Source organism: Lepisma saccharinum, chromosome 25 (assembly GCF_977018435.1).
Source record: "Lepisma saccharinum chromosome 25, izLepSacc3.1, whole genome shotgun sequence".
In the NCBI taxonomy this organism is placed as follows: domain Eukaryota; kingdom Metazoa; phylum Arthropoda; class Insecta; order Zygentoma; family Lepismatidae; genus Lepisma; species Lepisma saccharinum.
Genome location: NC_139253.1, coordinates 8,058,131 through 8,081,113, shown reverse-complemented (window position 1 = coordinate 8,081,113; position 22,983 = coordinate 8,058,131). Strand labels below are relative to the sequence as shown.

The 22,983-nt window shown below is 37.0% G+C and overlaps 1 protein-coding gene across 1 annotated transcript in view; it reads left to right on the top strand.

Moving 5' to 3' along the window:
• Positions 1-17,021, top strand: part of LOC145978582 (serine protease inhibitor dipetalogastin-like) — a 40,355-nt gene extending 23,334 nt beyond the window's left edge. The window contains exons 4-10 of the mRNA XM_083111286.1: positions 5,414-5,575; positions 6,678-6,818; positions 7,553-7,702; positions 8,414-8,590; positions 9,887-10,033; positions 14,523-14,684; positions 16,768-17,021. Of these exons, the coding sequence (XP_082967412.1) occupies positions 5,414-5,575; positions 6,678-6,818; positions 7,553-7,702; positions 8,414-8,590; positions 9,887-10,033; positions 14,523-14,684; positions 16,768-16,802 (974 nt within the window). The 3' untranslated portion in view covers positions 16,803-17,021. The remainder of the gene's footprint in view (positions 1-5,413; positions 5,576-6,677; positions 6,819-7,552; positions 7,703-8,413; positions 8,591-9,886; positions 10,034-14,522; positions 14,685-16,767) is intronic.
• Positions 17,022-22,983: the final 5,962 nt, after the last annotated feature.

Sequence of the window (22,983 nt, the reverse complement as noted above, 5' to 3'; positions counted from 1 at the left end):
GTCTATACACTGCAGTTAATGGAAGTGATCTAGAGGTAAACTTGGTCAACTTTGAAGTTTCTATTACAAAGCCACCAAAGGAGCAGAACCACCCAGCCAACAGCCCTGTCAAAATTTTGAAAAGCAATAATAACCGGGGTGGATTTACAAAATTTGGGGGGATCCCAGGCTATCCTTTGTTTTGGGCACTGCCAATGTTGTTGTTGTTATTATTGTTATTGAATTTGAGAAGTTTCGTTTTAAGTCCACTTTTATGCACATATATCAACAAGAACTACTCTTCTTATTGTAAACCTTGTTATTGTTACTTATGTGCTTAATTGTGTCTACACCCTGCAGGTCTTCTCACTTAGCATTAAGGCTCTACTTAAACAATGAAGTGTATTCTCTTACAGCTCAAACGCCAGCCATCCGAGTTACATTCTCCAACAGTAAATACAGGGACAAAACCCATACAATTACAACAGTTAGGCTAATTGGGACTGAATCTACAATTTAAAGTGAGATGCAAACAAACGTGTGTCTCCACTGGGTATCAAACCAATGACTCCATGATTATATATATTATTAATGGTTTTGTTGTCATCGTACTTCACTTCCAATAATTGCATGCTCTGTATTACCCAGCGTCGAATAACATGGGTACCTGGGGGAAACCCTGGGGGGTAAAGGCGGTCAGGGGCGTGATGCTGATCACATCACCCTCACTCACGACCGGATCAAGAAAGTGTGGGGCGTTACCCCCACATCCCCTATACGCCTTCATGGCGTGGTGCTATGAACAGGGGAGCACTTTACTGTTTTTACTTTTTTGTATTAACAACACTTGTAAACCTTAAAATGTAGACACATCTTATTAAAATTTATTAATTAAACTTCCATAAAACAATACGTACACTTAGATTTAACAAGAGATACACTCGCCTAAAACTATTTCCACACTTGCTGAAAATAGGGTTATGATGTAAGAAGTTATTTAAATGCTACAAACTCCTTCCTTCTACCTTTTCTCATGAAATAAGCAAGTAAAAGGACTTGACATGTTGTTTTATTTTGCTATATCACAATATTAAGGAATTTTAATAGTTGATGGTTTTTGTCACTTCTGCCCCTTCAGTGTCTTATTTTTGTGTGACGTCCCTTGACTTGCAGCCCCTAGGCTGTAGCCTAGGATAGCCTAGTGGAAAATGCCCCTGATAATTACAATAATCCTCTAATGCACTATTAAGGTAATTGTGAACAAGAGAATGCAACTTGTAGTTGCTTGCCTCTTGGTTAATTCTTAACCCAGCTCATCCATAGATACACAATTCATAAAATAAGTAGTGTAGTAGCTACTTGTTTGCATTGTTGTGAATTTTTAATTACGATAATTATGTGCACTTCAACCACTTACTTGCTAAAGAAAACTGGAAAGATATATATGAGTGCAGTACAGTAAATCAGGCATTTGATAAATTCCATAATGCATTTTCCTACTATTATGATATAGCTTTCCCAAAACAACGAGTTAAGAAACAAAAACAGGAAGACAAATCATGGATCACAACGGGAATAAAAACAGCAAGCCAAAAAATGAGATTCCTTAACAAAGCCAGAAAAAACACAAAAACAACTAAAAATTTTGAAGAATGTTTCAGTAAATACATAAAAATCAATATAGAAAAGTGCTCCAAGCAGGAAAAAAATGCACAATGACAAATTAATATCAAACACCTCCAACAAATCCAAAGCTATGTTGGATGTAATAAACAAAGAATTAGGCAGAAACAACAGAGTACATGAGAACATCACACTGCAGCACAATGAGTTAACCGTAAAAGACAGTGGCAAACATGTTCAACAAGTACCTCACTCAAGTAGAGATAAACAAACTAAAACCACATCAGACCAATTCCCAAATAAAGGTAAAATCCTGTAGCACATCAATGTACCTACAACCAATTACTGAAAAAGAAATGGCAAACATCATTTCAAATATGAAAAGTAAATGGTCCACCAGTCTGGATGATATACCTTCGACAGTCATACAGAAAAGTCTTACCCATATCCTCCATCCATTGTGCTATCTAGTTAACCTATCCTTCTCCACAGTAGTTTTCCCTGACATATTAAAGGTGGCAAAATTAAACCAATATACAAAAAGGGTGATAAGCATGACATAAGTAACTACAAACCCATAACATTACTTTCCCCCTTCTCTACAATCATAGAAACTGCAATGAACAGACAATTGACAACCTCTTAAAAAAAGAACAACATAATCTCAAATTCACAACATGGCTTTTGGAAAGGCAAATCCATAAACACAGCAATATTTGAATACATAGAACATATCAGAACACTCCTAGACAATAGAGAACAATGCATTGGACTATTTCTAGACTTAACAAAAGCTTTTGACACAGTATCACATGACCAACTCACAAATAAACTAAACCACTATGGTATAAGGGGGTTGGTAAACTCATGGTTTAAGTCCTATTTACAAAACCGCAGTCAAATCGTGGAAATCTTTCATACAAAAAACACTTCTGTATCTGCCTGCCTTTCTAAACCTTGTAAAGTATCATGAAAAACTAAATATGCTGACTAAGGCAGTAATTTATTTTATTAAAAACATAAACTAACGTTAGTTTATGTTTTTAATAAAATAAATTACTGCCTTGGTTAGCATATTTAGTTTTTCATAATCATGGAAACAAGGCTTAATGGTGTTATAAAGTATCATGTGGAGTCCCCAAGGTTCGATCCTGGGACCGATACTATTTATCATATACATAAATGACTTGTCATCAAACTTAGAGCCAACCAAAACAACTTTATATGCTGATGACACAAGTATAGTGCTGACTGGCAAAAATGAGCAAACACTTAATTCAAACATCAAACACACAACAGAGAGACTTTCAGAGTGGTTCAGCAGTAACAAACTAACAATAAATAAAAACAAAACAGTAGCAATAAAATTCCACCACCCAAGAAATAGAAGCAACAACATATCAACTGTAAACATAGAAAATGAAAACATTAAATTTGAAAATTCTACAAAATTTCTGGGCATATGGATACAAGAAAATCTCAATTGGGACACCCATATTAACTATCTAGCGAGAAAATTAAGCAAAATCATATATGGCATAAGAATCATGAAAGATATAACAGAAAAGAGCACAATAAAAACTCTGTTCCAATCGCAACTCACATATGACGTTCATAGGCGTAGCTAGAACTTTATACTTGGGTGTGCACAAAGGGAAAAAATGAGGTCTTGTACCTTTCTAATAGTATATTTTGCAACACAATCACTTGGCTCTTTAACTGCACTGATGTTTGTAAAGGAATATAAATTCACTAAATGACAGTGTTGAAAATTTCTGAATATATGTAGTAGAAAAAAATCAAATTGCATAGAAATTACACACACACAAAATGTTCATAAATGTTACAAACAAATACATCAAAATACACGTCATCTGTAACAAGAGACGTCTGTCGAAAGGTACAATGTTCTTAAACTCATCAATAACTTCATTTACATCGATAGATAAGCTTTTTCCTGTTCCATAAATAGCAAGAACAGGGCTTCCAATCTATCCTGCTTTTGAGTTGCCCTTAATTTAGTTTTAACTTGGGTAAGCTTGGAGAAAGCTCTCTCACACGTGCAGCTTGTGACAGGTATAGAAGAAAAGTGCTGCAGTACAGAATAGAATGCAGTAAATATCTTCTTTCTCCAATGACATCAAAAAATCGAAAAACTACAGACACCCGTTTCATCAGCGATAATGCACACGTTTGTACCAAGTAATGACATTTTCAACTTCTTACAAACTGCCGCTTATTTTCTCTCTTACTGAAATATCTGTATTTAATTCTCTTTGATAAAGCAGCCCATTAGGGTGTGCCTAGGCACACCCGGCACACCCCGTAGCTACGCCTATGATGGCATTATATTCTGGGGAAATGCAGCAAACAGCACAAAAATATTTAATCTTCAGAAAAAAAGTATTAAGAATTATGATGGGAAAGAAATGGAATGAACCATGGAGGGAAATCTTCAGGGAACTTGGCATTCTACCACTACCCTGCCTCTATATACTTAATTTATTATGGCATGTAAAAATGGATCTTACAAAGTTCTCCAAATGCAACAAGGAAGTGAATCATTACCAGACGAGGAATAACTCCAATCTTGCAGTTCCAATGCATAACACAACACTATTTGTAAAAGGTCCAAAATCCACAGGCATCCACCTAAACAACAAGTTACCAGATCACATAAAAACTATTGAACCAATAGCCAAATTCTAAAAGAAATTAAGAAATCATCTGTTGTACCATTGCTTTTACTCAGTGAGTGAATTTATGAACGTCTAATCCATCAACTCACTTATGGGTTGATGGATTGGATGTTCATGGAGTCATCCACAAGAGTGCTGGATCCAATCTCACATGTTGTACCTGTTATATTACATGAGCGCAATTTTAGTATAATTTTATTAGTCTTACCTTTATATTATCTCTCAATATTCAATATTTTAATCCATTACAGAATAGTATACTTATATTATAACTTTAACATGTCTTACTGGTGTTACTTTTATGTGTAGACTGTATAACTAAAACGAGTAATAGGCTAAGGTATAATTTCATTGTATATTACATTATTATATTTCATTGTATTAGTATATTGTAATGTTTGACTGACATGTCCAATATCACAGCATGAAAATGCAAATGTGATTCATGGATGAAATAAATCTAATCTTTATATCTACAATCAACATTCCTGCACAACAGCTGATGTCAGAATCAACCAATAGGATTTCTCTCCATTCATATTCATTTGTTTATGTCAATTTCATTCTTACTGGATGAAGAATAGACTCATTCTAAGTCTCATGCCCAGATAAAATCTGACATTGACAATCACTAACATAGTAAACACAAATATTTATTTAAGTAAAAGCTTGTAAAGTTTAAGGATAACTCTATTACATTTTAATTCTTCCATGAACCAAGAAATTTTCATAAAAAGTTCAATCCACTCTTAGTAATTTTTACACTTTCCAACACCTGTTGGTTGGGCTGTAAAACATCATGCTATTAAAGCAGGATGTTAGTGATTAAAAATCTCATTACTTTTATTCTTGCTTTCATGTGAGACAGAAATGGTTCTGGCATATTTCAGATTTTTTATTATTGTTATTTCTCAGGTGGGGTAGCCTGGGTGGTTTTGCTACCTACACAAATATAGAAGTAGGAATTGGCATCACTTACACATTGCTAATTGCTCAACTCCAGAAATTACATATATATCTTTTTCACATTACTGTTATTTCTAACTGTGTAAATAGCTTTCACTTAAAATCTAACAGGCAGTTAATTTCTATCCTTATATTTATTATTTTAGGAACAAGAGTGACAGTTAAAGAGGAAGCTGCTTGTGAAAATGGAAAGTCATTTGAACCATGTGATCTTGCCTATGTTACTCCAAAGAAGGTTTGTGGTTCAGATAATGTGACATACAATAACATCTGGCACCTCAAATGCACTGCTAAAATGTATGAAGTTGGTGAGTATCTAAAGAAAAAATTTCTCACATGGTTCAATTATTACCTTAGGATTATTGTATGAGACAGCGCATGTATAATATACTGGTATCGCACACACATACATATACTTTATTTCTAAGATTTATTGGGCAAAATGCAACACTGACAGTTATACGATATTATTTAGTGAGATTTGACACTGAAGCGACATGCTGCTTGAGTATTTCAGCAATCAAGCATGGGCTTGTGCAGCCTGTCATGTTGCTACGGTTTAAAATGCACGTTGATTGACTCGCTTCCAAGCAACATATGTTGCCTGTCACTTTTTGCTTTGGTCTGAAAGCTCCTTAAAACATAGATTTAGTGCAAAACTTGGTTTGATGTTAGCTTTAAAGAAAATGTACAAGAAGAAATTTCACTTTATAAGATTTCTTTCTAAATGCTACAAATGCAACTTTCATTTTTTAAATACTCATTGAAACCCTTTTTTTTTTAAATAGGGTAAGTTCAGTTACTAAAAAAATTACATTTCTGGTCATTTGATATACAAAATTTATTTACCATATGTTAATGCCCAATATTTTCAAAGCTGCACATACTGTTTCTCTTTGTATGAAATAAATATTTTCTGTTGCTTCATTTTAAAACAGAATAATTCCTCTGATTTTTTCAACCCCTTTCACTTTTAAATCTTGTAAGACAAACAAGTAAATGACAGTTACCAACAAGAACATTTTCAGAATTAGTTTATTGGACCTGTCTCCATCCCCCTAAACAAGTTTTCAAGTACAGTACAGAAATGAAATACATAATATACTCACATGCACTTTGCTTCATAATACGACCTTTATTCATTTTAACTTGCATGAATATAAGGATTTCAATGGGATGAATCAGTATTGTATTTTCTGTAAACCAAAAATTATGCATAATCATATGCTTCACTTTTGTTAGCTGAAACAGACAAACTTTTATTTTATTAGAGAGCAATATTATTATTTACAGAGAGAGAGAAAGATTGTTCTTGCATATGCATGAAAGTACTTATGCAATGTTTCAATTGATATACAAGTTACTTATGAATCTATTAAACACAGACAATGTTTCTTTGTTTCTTTTCAGATATATCAGTCCAGCATGATGGGAAATGCAACATTGAGTGTCCGTATTCCCCTATTTATGACCCTGTGTGCAGTAAATCTCAATATATATTTGCCAACATGGAGGCTCTGAAGTGTAGGCAGCTGCTCTACCCATATATAAGTAAGTAAAGTAATTAAATGTCCTTCACTGTGGGTGTGTGGTCTAAGGCATCACACTTTGGGTTCAGGCTACACGACACCTGCTGGTTCGAGTCTCCTGGGAGAAGCATAATGACTTTTCTCCTGAGATTTCGGCCAGAGTATGGGGCTGGTAGCCACCCACTATTATGAGAAAATTGTGGTGCTTCGAATTAGGAGTGTAACACAGTCATGGAAAATCTGCAATAACTGGGGGTTCGTCATGCTGACCACAAGTCACCCTGTAATTTGTTGGATGTCGGATTGAGGCAAGCAGTAGAGTGGTAGGCCTTAGCTCTCTAGTACTGTTGCATCACTGGTTATTAAAATGAATTAAATTGTTAAAACTGTTGTTGATTGTTAATAGATCAAATCATCCAATGTCTTCTTACATAGCACAATAAAGAAAATGAAACAAACTCTACTTAAATCATAAGTCTCGATGTTGCTCTCAAGAAATCTGAACTAGCTACTGTATCTATTAAATATTAACCACATAAAATTTTCATTACTTAAAAGGCTGTAAGTTGCGTTTACTAATCTTCAGATTCTCAGTACATCTATGCACTGATTGAAAAGGATGATTTATGATTTTAGATTGGTACTGTACCCCTGCAAAAATCTCTTACTCCTGTGCCACTACTGTCATGAAATGGAATAGTGATTTGATGTGAGTTTTTTGTAGTTGATCCAACTTTCTTAACCATTTCCTTCCAGACAATGATTTTCAGCACAAAGGCATCTGTGAACGCAACACAAGAACCAAGCCTTGCTATATTGATGGATCGTATACACCAGTATGTGCTTCAAATGGTATTACATATGGAAGTCCACGCCAAATTCAGTGTCAGAAAGATGTTGATGCAAGTAAGTATGCCTAGATTTGATGACTTAGGAAAAAAATATTTATAGATTGATTTGGTTTATTTTAGTTAATATTTCAACCACTCTTGGCTTATCACAAAGATGAGTGATGATATGAACAAATTGATGAAGGGATACTCCCAAAGAACACTCATGCCCCGGCCAGGATTTGAACCCTAGACTCCTGGTGTCGTAGCATGCTGTGATAACCATCATGGAGGTCAGCAGAGAGACATGAGAGCAGACAATGAACAAAAGGAAGAAATAGTTTACCTGGGGTCCCATTCAACCCATATTATGTTTTTATTTTCAAATTTTCCATGTCTGAATCCAATGTTCTGATACTTTACTTGTGTAATGCATTATTGCCAAATCAGCTACCTTTACCAAGTATTTTGTAACAAAATTAACCATTACTATACCATTACATTTCCTATATATAATATTATTCTTTCAGTTGTAGATAATTTTCAAGAAGAGATAAAAATATGAAATAAAATTAAAAGTTTTTTTCTTAGACTTGATTCTACAGCCTATTAAGAAAAGCACACATATTACCTTGTTGTGTTCAATACAATTTGTAACAAAAATCAATTAAAATACAAGTATTTTGATTCTCCCTTTTATTGGCATGTCTAGTTGTAATATTTGCCAATTTTTGTAAATCAATCACAGCAATAAAATCATTTATCACATGGGAACCTTTTTCTCTAGATTTAACTGTGTTGCATAGTGGACCATGTACAGTGGAAGAAGTACACGAACGCATGGGTGAAGAAAAACTCTGCCAGCAAGCCCAAGAGCGTTTCGAGTGGAATCCCATATGCGGGACGGACAATATCAGTTACAGTAATCCTTACCGCTTCTTATGTGCTGCACAAACAAAGGCAGGTAAGTAATTTTAATTTACAATATTCCAAATAAAACCTTTAAGACAAAGTACTGAAAAATATGTGAAGCAGTGCTTGAAGTAGATAGAAATGTAGTGTGGGGTGCAATCCCCATTTAAGAAAACTTGTGTAAACAATCTCCCCCAACTAGGAAAATGTATGTAACAAAAATCAATATTGGAAGTATACATGAGAATTAAGTACTTTTTGTATTTGTAAAAAGAAGTTTTAATACCATTACTATTAAGAAGGTTGATAGAGGATAATAGTATTTGTTCGAATCAGTATTGCTGTCAGGGTGTGAAGTGGAAATTCCTAGCTTGGTCGAATTTGGGGATGGGGGAGGGATGCTTGCGTGATTCAACATGGAGACGATGTGCATCTGGTGGGGGTTGCTTGTGCAATTTATCCTAACTGGGGGGAATGCTTCATGAAAATTTTCTTAACTGGGGATAGAATTCCCACATGTCCCCCACTGATTACTATAAAATCCCTGTTAATTGGTTAAGAAAATAACAGTTTTGTACAAAGTAGTTAAGGAAATACAGAACAATATAGCTGCATTTATTTATGTCTTTATTTTATGTCGGGTATCTACGTTGACAGAATAACAAGATGCTAGTACAGATGGCAACAGTTCTAAATTATTTCAAACTTCCATTAACCACAATTCTTTGGATGTATTTAGGAATGTAATTGTCTGTCCTTATCTTAAGGATTACATAGTAAACCCTCGGTTTGAAAGAATATAGATACCTGTACAATATTTCTGACCATATAGGAAATGCTTTAATAAACTTAAAAGTCCATTATGTAGCATTGAATTTTGATTGTTTACTAAATGAGGTATTAATTTCATAGGGATATAGTTCAATTTGAAATATCTGCAATATAATAATGTGGCACTGATACACTGTTATTCCTATATTGGTCGATACTAATTGGGTTTGATTCCTGGTGGAGGCACATGGTGGTTTCGATCCAACTTTAAACTGTAGGTCCTGATTAGTATTTCTGTGCATAAAGTGGACTTAAACAAACTCAAACTAATATAGTGGTAATTAGTCTCTAGCCTTATTATTTTTAGATTTTTTATGCTCTGACATTACGACTATTAAACCTATGATTGGTAGCAGACTTTTGTTTCATTGATGTTAATCTATTCTGTTTTACATTGACCTTATGTAAGATTTAAATTCCTACATCCCTGATACATTCAGGATTAAATTTGAATTTATATCCTTTGATAATTATATGTTACATTATAGAATATTATTAAGTGTCTCTCTTTCCTCAGATCTGAAGGTGGCTTACAAGGGCGAGTGTGGAGCCTTTGACTACTGTAGATTGGTGGCAGGAGCTAAGGAGTATCCTGTGTGTGGTATGGATGGAATAACATACAAGAACAGAGAAGAATTATATTGCACTGCTGAAACAAAGAGACGTAAGTGAAAAAAAAAATTCATTCCCTACCAACCGTTTTCCAAACTGTTTGAAAGTTACTGTGAAATGTAAATGGTATAAAGTTACTTTGCTTATAATATGCTCTTACTTGCTTGTTTTATTAATTAAAGAAATACATGCTTGGAAATCTAGGATCAGCTACAAAAGAATCATGTATCTCAACCAATTCAACCATTTTGATCTGACTGCTAAAATTCATACACTCCATTCTCTCCATTCCACACCTTGAGTAGCCCTGGGAACTCGCTTCTAACACTCATGGGAGTTAGGAGACAGCTGACCTCTGTGGCGGAGTGCTTATTACAGCACGTTACGATGCCAGGGGTCCTGGGTTCGAATCCCAGCCTGGGCATTATTTGTGAGAGTTCCTTTATCAATTTCATCATATTGTCATTCATTCTCACCCAAATAACCAAAAGTGATTGGTCCAACGTGTGGTTTTTACGTTGGGCCAACATATGTTTTTATGTTGGGCCAACATACGTTTTTATGTTGGCCACCCAACGTACCAAAAACTAAAGAATGGATAGGTTTGTGTTCTGATATATACGTAATTTATTATGAAGCCAAATGGAAACAATAGTACAAATTATTTATGAAAATTTAAAAAAAATACACAGCACTTTCTCAGTCACATGATATCATCGTTTTCAAGGCACCGTACCTTCAATTGGTAGCACAGAAACTTTCTAGTTTACTTAGTTTTTCACCTTTCATGTAATTTAGTCTGCACATAATATTGTTTAACCACCTTCACAATAATACTTGATTGATTGATTGATTGATTTGATGTTTTAAGTCCACTTTGTGCACAGTAAGCCTAATCGGGACTGGGCCTACAGTTTAAAGTGGGATCCGAACCACTATGTGCCACCATCGGGTATCAAACCCAGGACCCCATAATTACAAGGCAATGACGTTACCACTGCGCCATCGGGGAGGCCCCACAATAGTACTTTTAAGAATGTTCTTGTTCTACTACAGTTAAGGAGACAAACATAAGCAATTACCAACACATCTTTCATCCATGGCCGCTGACAAAGGGCTGGTGAGTGACTGCAAGTTAAAAATAGCTTCTACTTTCATTAAAAGTATATTATATTTCCAGCATGTGCTGTGACCAGGCACGTATCCAGAGGGGGGGCTCAGGAAATTTTTCGATTTACACTAGATAAAATGAGGTTTTTGGCTTGTGTGTGTGAAATAAAATATTGTGATTATAAATTAAAGAGATCGAGGAAAAGCTGAGAAAATTATTGAGGAAAAGCGGAGAATGTTCTAGAACTCTGAGGGATAACCCTGTTATTGATAATATTGTATGTAAACTTTTCTTGCTCTTTCGGTGTTGTCGCAACGAACTTGAGCATTATTTAAAGATTTGTCAGCATTTGGAAGTTGCACAAGAAAGCACTGTTGAAGGCAGTCGGGTGATTCGTTTGATTACTAATTCTCTGAAAAGTGAATAGGAGGTGGAGTCGAACTACAAAACATTTTATGTGCGGAACATTCCAGAATATAATATGGATATAAATACGCGGATTCAATTTCACGGTTGGTCTGTACAACAGAATCATTCAATAAGGTTTCAGGAGTAAGTGTGACAGTCGGTTAGTGATCAGTCAGTGTCCATTGACAGTTTTATACGATGTAGAGATTGGGGGGGGGGGGAATAGTGACACATTTTGCTGGAAAGTGCGGAAGTCTACCACTATTACAAGTTCGGGTCCAAAGCTGAAGACATTGCCGACAGTGTAGTGCTATAGTACAGGGGGCCTTAGAAAGAGCGTTTCGCGGGCTAACAGCAGACGTCGCTCGCACACTATTGCCGATACTCTCGTGTCGTCTGCTCTTCAGCCGAACAAACAGGCCGAGGTAGCAGCAGAAGGGTGCAGCAGATGGGTGCAGCGAGCTAGCTGTGGCAACCGGGCTCGCTCATTCGTGGACCTGATTGGTTCTCGCAGACACACCCCCATATTGTCGTCTGCTGTAAGCCCGCGAAGCGATCTTTCTAAAGCCTCCTGCACTATAGTTTCGGGTCATGAGCCGAAGAGATCGAAGGTCTCTAAAGTAAATATTTCAGCAGTAATGGGCATTGGAGCATCATTTTTTTAAAAAAAGGAAATAAGCTGCACAGATCGACTGAAAATCTAAGTTTTGAGTGACGATTTATTAGTGACTGGACAAAGTTTCGTGTATGCAGTCCGAGAGTTTCGTGGGTTAAAAAAGGACTTTTAAGTCAACTGTTTTGGAAAAACACTCAAACGCTAACTACCACAAAGGGGCAGCCATGAAGGCCGAAAATGTTATGAATGTCGAGAAGAGAAAGCAAGAAGATGTTGCATATGTGGAAATTTTAGCGGAAAAAGCAAGCTCGACCATGACTCTGGCATATACCGTGCCATTCTTTGTTCTACCAAATGAGCTACCGAGTCACCCTTGGCTTCTCTTGATCCTTTCCTGTCGCTGTAGAGCAATGGCACAGTATGCCTGGTGGAGCCTGCATTTTCCCCTAAAATTTCTGCATGGCACATCTCTTGTGTATGCCCAACCGTAAGATGTTGCCTGTTTAATTAACAAGCACAGAAAAAGGATATAGAATAAAACTAAGGGACATTACCACCGGTTGACAAGATATTTTTCTTCTGTGGTCAACAAGAGCTGCCGTTTCAAGGTGACAATGAGATTGACCCACCAGGTTTCACACCGAAGCTACAAGCTATACGTGTCGCTTGAGGATTTCAAAAATCGAACACAGGCTTGTGCAGCCTGTCGTGCCGCTACGGTGTGAAAAGTCTCTGTTTATTGGGTCACTCATTGCAAACGACGTGTGTGTGCCTTCGGTCTGAATTCTTCCTAAATCTTGAAGATCCAAGTCACAAGGATGGAATCAAATCAAATCAAAACATTAGAATGGATTGTCCATTACATACCAGCTTCGTGAAACGGACACATACACATACTGAGATCGAGTGATAAAAAATGTCCCGATATCACGTTCTGAAGAGAGAAAAAAAACAGCAGCTTAAACAGTGGCAGATTTAGAAGACAGTTGCTCTCCATTTTTGGCCCCGCACTATGGCTTTTTAATGCTAACCTTTGTCTACCAAGAGAAAGTAAACTTTTCTTGCCCCCTCTCCCCCCCCCCTACCGTTTTGGAACTGAATCGCCACCATCGACCTTAAACCTTGCGAGGTTCTATCTATACCCCTGTAAAAAAAATGATGTTTAGCCCCCCCCCCCGAAAAGAATTTCTGGATACGTGCCTGGCTGTGACTGAAATATTCGAAAACAAACACTGTTACAGGTCATTTGTTTTACACTCTAGAATTTACAGCATACTCCTGAAAGTTGTCTTAGCATGAAAAAGTTGTTTCTAAAACTGATTTTGACTCACTTTTCCATGGTTGGGCAAACATTGGCAACTGCCGTTGGCCCAACGTAAGACCAACGTCAATTTGCCAACCAACGTAAAGCCAACCTTTCCCATGTAAAAACTGACGTTGGCCCAACAGTTACGGTTACTTGGGCATTCGCGATAAGCCAAAAGTGACAGAAAAGCGAAGTTATATAACCAAACCAAATCAACAGTTAAGAGACAGAATATTGAGGGCGATTACACCCGGAAATGATTGAAACTAGTAATAATTTGTCAGTAAATGTAACAGTAAATGGTAGAGATCCTCTCTTTCCTGTATCTACTAAGACAAACAACAAAAAAGCATCAATTAATAATAGTAAATGGTCACCACTCGCCTTGATAAATTATGTGATCATCCTTCATGAAACAACATCTAAAATTTACAGTGAACCTTCAATGAGCCTAGAAAACAACAGCTAAAAATGTCTCCCCTACGAGAAGGGTCACCAGTCAAGCTATTCCTCTCATGCCTCACTGTTTGGATGAGACTGAATATTTGAAAGTGACAAAGATAACTTGTACATTTTTTGTACTCTTCCTTGTAAAATGAGCTAGTTCTGTGACTGTTTCTTGAACATAAAAAATTTCCAAGGAACATCCATTAGATATCCAGTTCTTGATAACCATTTCCGGATATCTAGAGAACATCTTTTAGATGTCTAAAAATTAATATCTATAACTCTTTCAGTTTTGGATATCCAGTACCTTATCCAGAAATGGACATCTATTTTTTTAATATCTATGGAATGTTTTTGGATTTATGATCTACATAACTATTGAGAACACTGGAGGAGAGATTTTATAATCTTACTCTTTTCAGATTTTGAGATTTGATAAGTGTTATGGAGAAACACAATCAAAGTCACAGAAGTAAATAATGTACCTACAATATTCAAAATTATTTTTATTAATAGTATACATGGTTCATTGAGTTATCATGTGCATTTACCATGTGAAATGTGTAGTTGTACTGTGCTGGTCATGGCAAAATCTAAATTCTGCCTTGTAATGACTTTCATTCTGTTACAACGTAAGTACAATTTCCTTCCAGACCTTCATCACATTCATTCTGGAGCTTGCACGGAGGAAGATGATCCCTGCCTCTTCCGTGGATACCCATTTCTTGACAATGCTGGCAACCCTGTTTGTGCTTCAAATGGAGTAACGTATGTGTCACCCCAAGCATTGTGGTGTGCTTCGAAGTCAGACCCAAGTAAGTATAAACTATATTTTCTTCAATAATAAGTTATAATGACAAGGATGGGGATAGAAATTTCAAACATCTCGAGTAAATTGACTAGGCGAAAGTTAGTAATAATGGAGATGATATTCTATAAGGTCAGTCAATGACTTTCTCAGCCCTCCCAATTGCTGAACATATTGAGAAGTCGATTCACAATAATATCACTAAAAGTTCCATGATGTCCCTTCATCAGTTTCACATCATCATCATAGGCGTAGCTAGAACTTTATATTTGGGTGTGCCCAAAAAAAAAAAAAATGAGGTCTTGTACCTTTTTAATACCATATTTTGCAATACAATCACTTGGCTCTTTAACTGCACTGATGTTTGTAAAGGAATATAAATTCACTAAATGACAGTTTTGAAAATTTCTAATATATGTAGTAGAAAAAAATCAAATTGCATAGAAATTACACACACACAAAATGTTCATAAATGTTACAAACAAATACATCAAAATACACGTCATCTATAACAAGAGACGTCTGTCAAAAGATACAATGTTCTTAAACTCATCAATAACTTCATTTACATCTATAGACTAAGCTTTTTCCTGTTCCACAAATAGCAAGAGCAGGGCTTCCAATCTATCCTGCTTCTGAGTTGCTCTTAATTTAGTTTTAACTTGGGCAAACTTGAAGATAGCTCTCTCACACGTGCAGCTTGTGACAGGTAAAGAAGAAAAGCGCTGCAGTACAGAGTAGAATGCAGTAAATATCTTATTTCTCCAATGACATCAAAAAATCGAAAATCTATAGACATCAGCGATAATGCACACGTTTGTACCAAGTAATGACATTTTCAACTTCATACAAACTGCCGCTTATTTTCTCTCTTATTGAAATATCTGTATTTAATTCTCTTTGATAAAGCAGCCCATTAGGGTGTGCCTAAGCACACCCGGCACACCCTGTAGCTACGTGTATGATCATCATCATTAATCCTCATCCAAAAGTTGCCAAAAAGTGACATCAAATAAAAATATAAATTACAATCTTTTGCAGTTTAATGCATAAAATTAAATACACTATATCAAAAGTGAGTTATACAATGTACCTATGTTGACTCTATTTATCATCAAGGGTGCATTTAACTAAGAAGACCTCCACCATGTTTGACACCCAATATTGGTTTGGAGCCCACTTTAAACTATAGGTCCAAGGGTTTATTCAGAATGTTTCAGCTTAGAGGGTGTAACTTTCTATTTAGGGGGATGTAATGGTAAATTTAGAGTCAAAATGACCAAAACTTTGGCCATTGTGAAAAAGTTTAGGGGATGTATTGAGGAAATTCAAGAGGATGTTAGAGTAGTGTTTTGGGGGTGTGGGGATACATCACTCTGTAGGTCCAGTCCTGATTAACCTATCTGCGCATAAAGTGGGCTTAAAACAAAAACTCAACAAACAGAAGGCTTCCAAGGTTTTGCTTGCATAATGGAAACTTACCAGGCATGACAAGTAGCCATTCTTCCCAATCACCCACGTAGCTTCTTTCCTAAGTGTAAATTTTCTGTTGGACATGGGTGGAGGAAGGTGGGTAGAGGGTGTCGGCATGGTTTTCTCTGGAGGTGGGAGCAAGCAAGGCATTTCCCCCCCCCAAAATACTATTTCAGTAAGTACAAATTTAGAACCAAATGTGATCACAAATCGAGCCTCTGTGCGAAACTTTAGGGGGTGTTGAGGTTGAGGATATTTTGGGGATGTGTTGTGGATAAATTCTTGTGTTCAGTATATTACAATATTCTCATTACTTCTGTGATAAACCTTGTAAAGTATTTACATATTCTTCTTTGTAAAGTAAATGCAGAATAAAAGTGTTAGTGCGTATCAAGTGAAATTAGTTGTCACAGATATGGGAGGGACTTCAGAGTGTAGTCGCCTGTTTCGGGGTCCCTAATACCTATGGTACATTGCTGATTTCCTACTTATTAGTTAGTTCCATACAGCATTAATAAGTTACATACAGCATTAATAATTACATATGTGCATATACTACATGTACATATTTATAACATATAATAGATCTATAATGAATGAATTCTCTTCTTTTACAGATATTTTGTACATGCATGATGGAACGTGCTTTTGAAAGAAAGAAGTAATAATTAATTGGTCAAATAGGCTGTGATGAATAATCTGATCGACATAAACTTATTGCAATTTTAAGGCTATTTATATTTACAAATATGTGATTTTTATTCCAAAGCATGGGTTGATATGTCTTCAAAAATGTTTTATTTCCAGAAAATGTTTGCAAAAATGTATAAATTACAATATGTTTAATATTTTTATGAGAAATAAAGTTTATTGCATAAAATACTTGTACAATTTAATACAGCCGCTCCTAAAATAATCATAGACCACAGTTTACTGGCTCTCTATTTTGGTACTTTTTTATCCATGTGCCTAACATAACAATGGTTTATGTTTGTAAACGAAGTCAGATTAATTCTGTCGAAAAAGTACAAAATGATTTGCCACAGGTATGTATCCAGGTTTAACAACATTTTTAAAGAGCTGTAAACAGCAACAAGGAATAAAATTGCTTAAATAAATGCACCTTTGTCCCACTTTGTATGGAAATGAGGTGCTTCTTTAATGTTTCTGTGTCCTGTGATGTTCCCTCTCGAACAGTCCCCACCCCTACACCCTATCCCCAGAATTTGTAGGGCAAGACCCCGCATAGCGGGGGAAATCGAGTGGGTAGAGCGAAGCAGTACACGCTGCTGCGAAGGCTGGTAACCGCAGCCGCGTTACCCCCTTCACGCAATCCCGTTCCCTTTTACGTGTTCATTGGTGGAGCCCTCTTGCATCTCTACTTGCGCAGAGACTTGTTTTCGTTCACTTGCTCCAGAGATACCCGGGACAGAGCAGATCCGATGTAGTTACTTCTGGAACGTTTAACTCGTGAGAAGGCCACTTATGGGCAGCGGCGGCTCAAGAGATAGAGCCGCCGTGCCATGGCACTACCCTCAGAAGAAACTCATATGTCACCGAGTAAAGTTAAATGAATACATTGATAGTTTACAGACAAGGAGATTCGAATCTTGCCATCGGTCGAACTGACGTGACGACCGCCCCAACCTCCTCACTGCATCGCCAGCTGTTTCGTTCGTACCCTCGCGAGGCAACAGCCCGTGCCGCCCAAGAGCTGGCCTAACCCATGGATAACCAAGTTGATACACGTGCAGAGGGTTGAAGAAGTCTCCGCGAGGAACATTTCCACCATGAGCCGAGAACAAAGTGGCAGGGGGCGGGGTTAGCCCATAAGAAACCGTGCCCGTCTTCGCCTGGCCTGGCGAGGGAACTTTCGCAGTGTTGACACGACACAGTTGCCACCTTCAGAAAAAAAGTCGCTAAATACGACTGGTTTGTAAGACCCGCTGGAGAATTAATTTCTACCTACTTTTGGAGTAACGAACCTAATATTTTTCCAAAGTTAAATGAACATTTTTGATAATAGATAGATGCACCAAGAAGGCCATCCAGACTTTTTAAAAAATATAAAAGTAAAAAATCCTATGATGATGCGTGTTTCCTTTGGAATTTCGACAATTTCTTTTCATAACAAAGATATTTTCGACATCCAGTTAGAATACGTGTGCATGGAGGAGGAGAAGGTGATAGGATTTGTTTTTCCTTTCCTCTTGTAATTGTTATATTTTTAGGGAAGTGTCGTGTAGTGTATAAAGATAGGTTAGTGAGTGAAGATGAATCGGAATAGTATGTTATTACTTAAACACATGTTGTTTTCCATTTTACCAAACGAGGATAAACATCTTGGCCAGTGGCGCAACCTCAAGGAGGGGGCGGGGGGGCATTGCGGAGTTTTTTTTCTATTTACTTGATCACGTTGGCACTACCCATCATAGTTGCCGCCGGCCGGCACTGCTTATGGGAGCTTCACTTCCTGGGGAAAGAGACTGTGATGGTTTTCCGTTGCATTATTTCAACAACAGGAAGCACCGTTGCCTCTTTCCAGCAGTATTTCACCGCATAATCGTCATTTTTTTTCTGTTTTGCAAAAATATGGGGTACGACGTGCGACCACTATGTGAAGTCTTTCTTTAAAAAAAATGTGCCGGTACAGGATGGCCACTCTAGGACAATAACAAAATTCAAGTATAACTCCCGATTTTCGAGGCGAACTTTCCAAAAATTCAAGGCTACAAGCACATGTTTTCTCTATTTCAAAATTACGAATTACCGCCTCTCATCACCTACACACAATATAACGGGTCTGTGTGATTCCAAGGCATCCAAAAATTCTAATTCACTTCAATTAAATGGTATGTACATTAAAAAAAAATTGGTACGAAGTTTACATTTGTCATTTCACATACGCAGGCTCGAAATACAACTACAAACACAAGTCACAAATGTTACGGAATATACTAATCTACGAAAAATTGTTAATTGTATAAGAATTTCAAACTTAATTGATTGATTGATTTGGTGCTTTAAGTCCACTTTATGTATAGTAAGGCTAATCGGGACTGGACCTACAGTTTAAAGTGGAATCCGAACCACTATGTGCCTCCACCGGGCAATTGACCTTTTCATTTCAATTCATGAAATTTATTTCAATTTCACTTTGTGGAAAACAGACTGAATGATAATGGGTAGGGGTGTGCAAGACAGAAAATTTGGTTCAGGAATTTTTTTAAAATCCCGAATTCGGGACGGAAAATGTTCGAAAATTCCCGAAGCTCTGTAAATCTCGAATTCTATGTCATTTTCACCTTAAGTGATTGTTTTTGCATTTCTGGAATAAAAACTAACAATTTCCGATAAGTTCCAGACACTTACAATGCAGAACACGTCGAGAATTAACGACTTTTTACAATGACCATTAGGTATTTCCCGACTGCTCGGGATCCCGAAAAGTCGGTATCGGGACGGAAATAGTTTTCCTGATCCCAGTTCCGACTTTTCGGGATCCCGCAGACCCCTAAAAATTGGTGATGGACAATTCGCCTAATACTACATTTGCCGTTGGCTGTACATGGCGAAAGGTTGAAAGACAGAGCTAATATGTCAATTGCTAGACACGGCCGATGAGAATTAAAATAGCACACCGAATCATTATAAACTCATGTAATAGACAATTACTAGTTACTGTCACGACGCCTGCCTCTAATAATGCAATTACGATGTTTGCAGTCCCATTAACTTGCTGAAACCATGGCAACGCACGCGATGTGTTGAGACATTCTCGATCTTCATTTGTTTCAATCGCCTCGTGGGATTGTTTCAACAGAACCCTTGTTTCGTGAAGACATTTCGGCAGAAATAATAGAACGATTGAAGGAGGAGATAAGGAAAGAGTTTGAAGGCTACAGCAGGCCATGCATTTCTCTACTCTCGCGACCCTGACCTCCATGTTGTTACAATCGATTGATCGATTCTAAGGAATTACGTGAAAAAAGTAAGTGTCGAATTGCAGGGTAGCCAGATATAGTGAAGTTTCATGTCTTCGTTACGTTCACACTGTATGATATTTTAGGTAGGATGAGAAGATTATGTAGTCATACATACATAACTAGGGCCCGTGACTTTATGTCATAACATATTTTTTATTTGGGATTGGATCGAATACTGAGTTGAGATCTTTACGTATCTGTCGAAAATCAACCGAAATAGACGAACTTGATAATGCATATTTTGACATATTGTACCAATTTCGCGTTTTTACAACAAAGTTCTTCAATTTTCTCGTAATAAGACATTTTTGTGTATAATTTCGTAATTGTCTTGCATATAATCGGTTATCTTATAATTTATTCTTCGTACCTTTAGCGCAACGGATATTTGTATTAGCGATGGCAGGATAAGGAAATTATTGACAAAAAATTAAAAGCAGATGCCGTTTTTAGAACAATAATAGCCCCCTTTTTTATTCCGCCGGCAATTGATAGCCGTATGAACATCAATGAGGAAGAATGTTCTCCATCATTGTTGTGCTGGCACAAGAATAACCATAAACATGTAAACAAGTTTCAATTATTCTCGTTTCCATACTTTTTTTTCTTGTAACAATTAGTTCAAAGTAAAGATAACATTATGTGAATTACACTCTGTTGGCCATCATGTACGGGAGTTTCAAGATCATTTGTCGTTTGAGCCACGCATGTATCAGTGTATAGCGAGCTTCTAAATATGCTTTAGTTTCCACAAAGGTGTAAATCTGACATAATAGTAAATGAAGCTTAGGATAATTGCAGTGAACCTCACGATATTTTCAGTATTTTCCCACTAGTTTCTTCGGTTAAAGGGATTCTGACTCAGAGGCGCTAACTTAGGATAAATTTGGGGTGGGGGGGCAAGGCAATTTTTTGGAGGAACAAGATCGGCATAAACAATGCTCTAAATATGTAAATCTACATAAAATGTGTCCTACGTGAATTGGGGGGGGCAGAAAGTTCCTTTCCCCCCCCAAAGTCGGCGCCTATGTTCTGATTTCATTTAATACCCCACGCCAATGGATCCTCCCTGGAAGATACTGACTTCCCGTATAACAAGAAATTCGAAATTACTGTTGTGCATATTTTTGGCTTTACGATAAACTAGTTTTTTAACAAATTAAGAAAAGCATGCTGACGATCAGTGTTGATTATCAGGTGTTATGTGGTGGCAACATTGATTAAGTGCGACCAATCAAAAAACCATTTAGATGATCCACCAGCTTGAGATGGGTAGTTAGTTTCAAAGTTCTCCGCTAGTGGCGTGGTGGTCGAGTTTCGCATCCTTTCGATGTACGAACCATGTTAAGTAAGTAAAGCTTAATGCTGCACGAAAAATCTTGGAGTTGGAAAGTAAATAGGTCTATACATTATAAAGAAAAATATATTACACTTTTGTTACAACCTCCCGAGACGCGGCATTCCTCTATTGCACGTCATTCGGTCGCTTCAACATGAGTTTGCACAAGTCATGTTTTCCTTGTAGGCTACTATTGTTGTCGACTGTTGGAATATTTAGAATATTGATTGTTGATTTGGTTCATTTTGTTTCGCTTTTCTGCCACTTTTGATGAAAATAATGAACGGACGCCCACAAAAAAACACCCACGCCAAGCCGGGATTGGAACCCAGGACCCTTGCGTCGTAGCGTGCTGTGCTAACCACTCCGCCACTGAGATCGGCTGGGGGGAATTTGACTCCTGTGCCACCTGCACATGTATCCATCTCTAAGTATCGAACACTAATATATGAGGGATTCAGACCACAAGTGGCGTAACTCCACTTTTCGTGAAAATGGAGTTAGATATGTATAACTTAGAACTGTGAACATAGGCGCAGACTCCATGGAGCTTGGGGGGGGCTCGAGCCCCCCTCCCCCACCAATGTTAACGATGTGGGAGCAGAGCCCCCAAATAATTTGGCTTTAGAGGATCTAATGTATTATTTTGCTTCTCTTGTAAAGTTTACACTGAATTGTGCCACATGAACTTAACTTTAAATACACATTTGAAATGATCTAGATCATCAATTTGGGGGGCTGAGACCGCTAAACCAGCAACTTTGGGGGGGGGGGCTATTACCAGAGACAGCAAAACACATGACTTATTACTACATACTAAGTATGCAATTATGAGTATTATTAAAATTTTTACTAAAAAGAGTTTCAAAAGACGATGTGCATGAACTAGGGTAGTGGATGGGACTTTTGGGTACAAATGGCCCCAACATGACATTTAGAACGAGATCATTGATATATTAGGGAGATCTGTTTTGCGCTCCGTGGTAGCAGATATTAAAAGTCGGGAATATTTTGTTATTATGGTTGACGAAACTTGTGACATATCCATCCATGGACAATTAATTTCTGCATTCGAACTGTGAATAAAAATGTTGATATTTTTGAGGAATGCATGGGCGAACACTGAGGCCAAAACTTAAAAAAGAGAGAGAGTGAGTCATTCATTCATTTATTTCATGGATCAGAGCCCCCCCCCAATAATTTTGACAAGTCGGCGCCCCTGACTGTGAAGTATCAACATTTCAATGCTATAAGTAAGTATCTCCTAAGTTTCAAATTCTTGCTCATAGAGGCACCACTGTGTTTGTGCTCCAACAGCTACACATACTACTAAGCTATGTAATTGTACCTTTTCTTGAAACTTTCTTGAATGTAGTTACATCACATAAGCTCTGCACCCCTCATATGCGCAGTTCTACATAACAGGTATACACAAACATTATACGTATACCAATCTTCCTTTCAATTTTCACAGTTGTGCGTAGAATACATTTTATGAAAGGAAACTT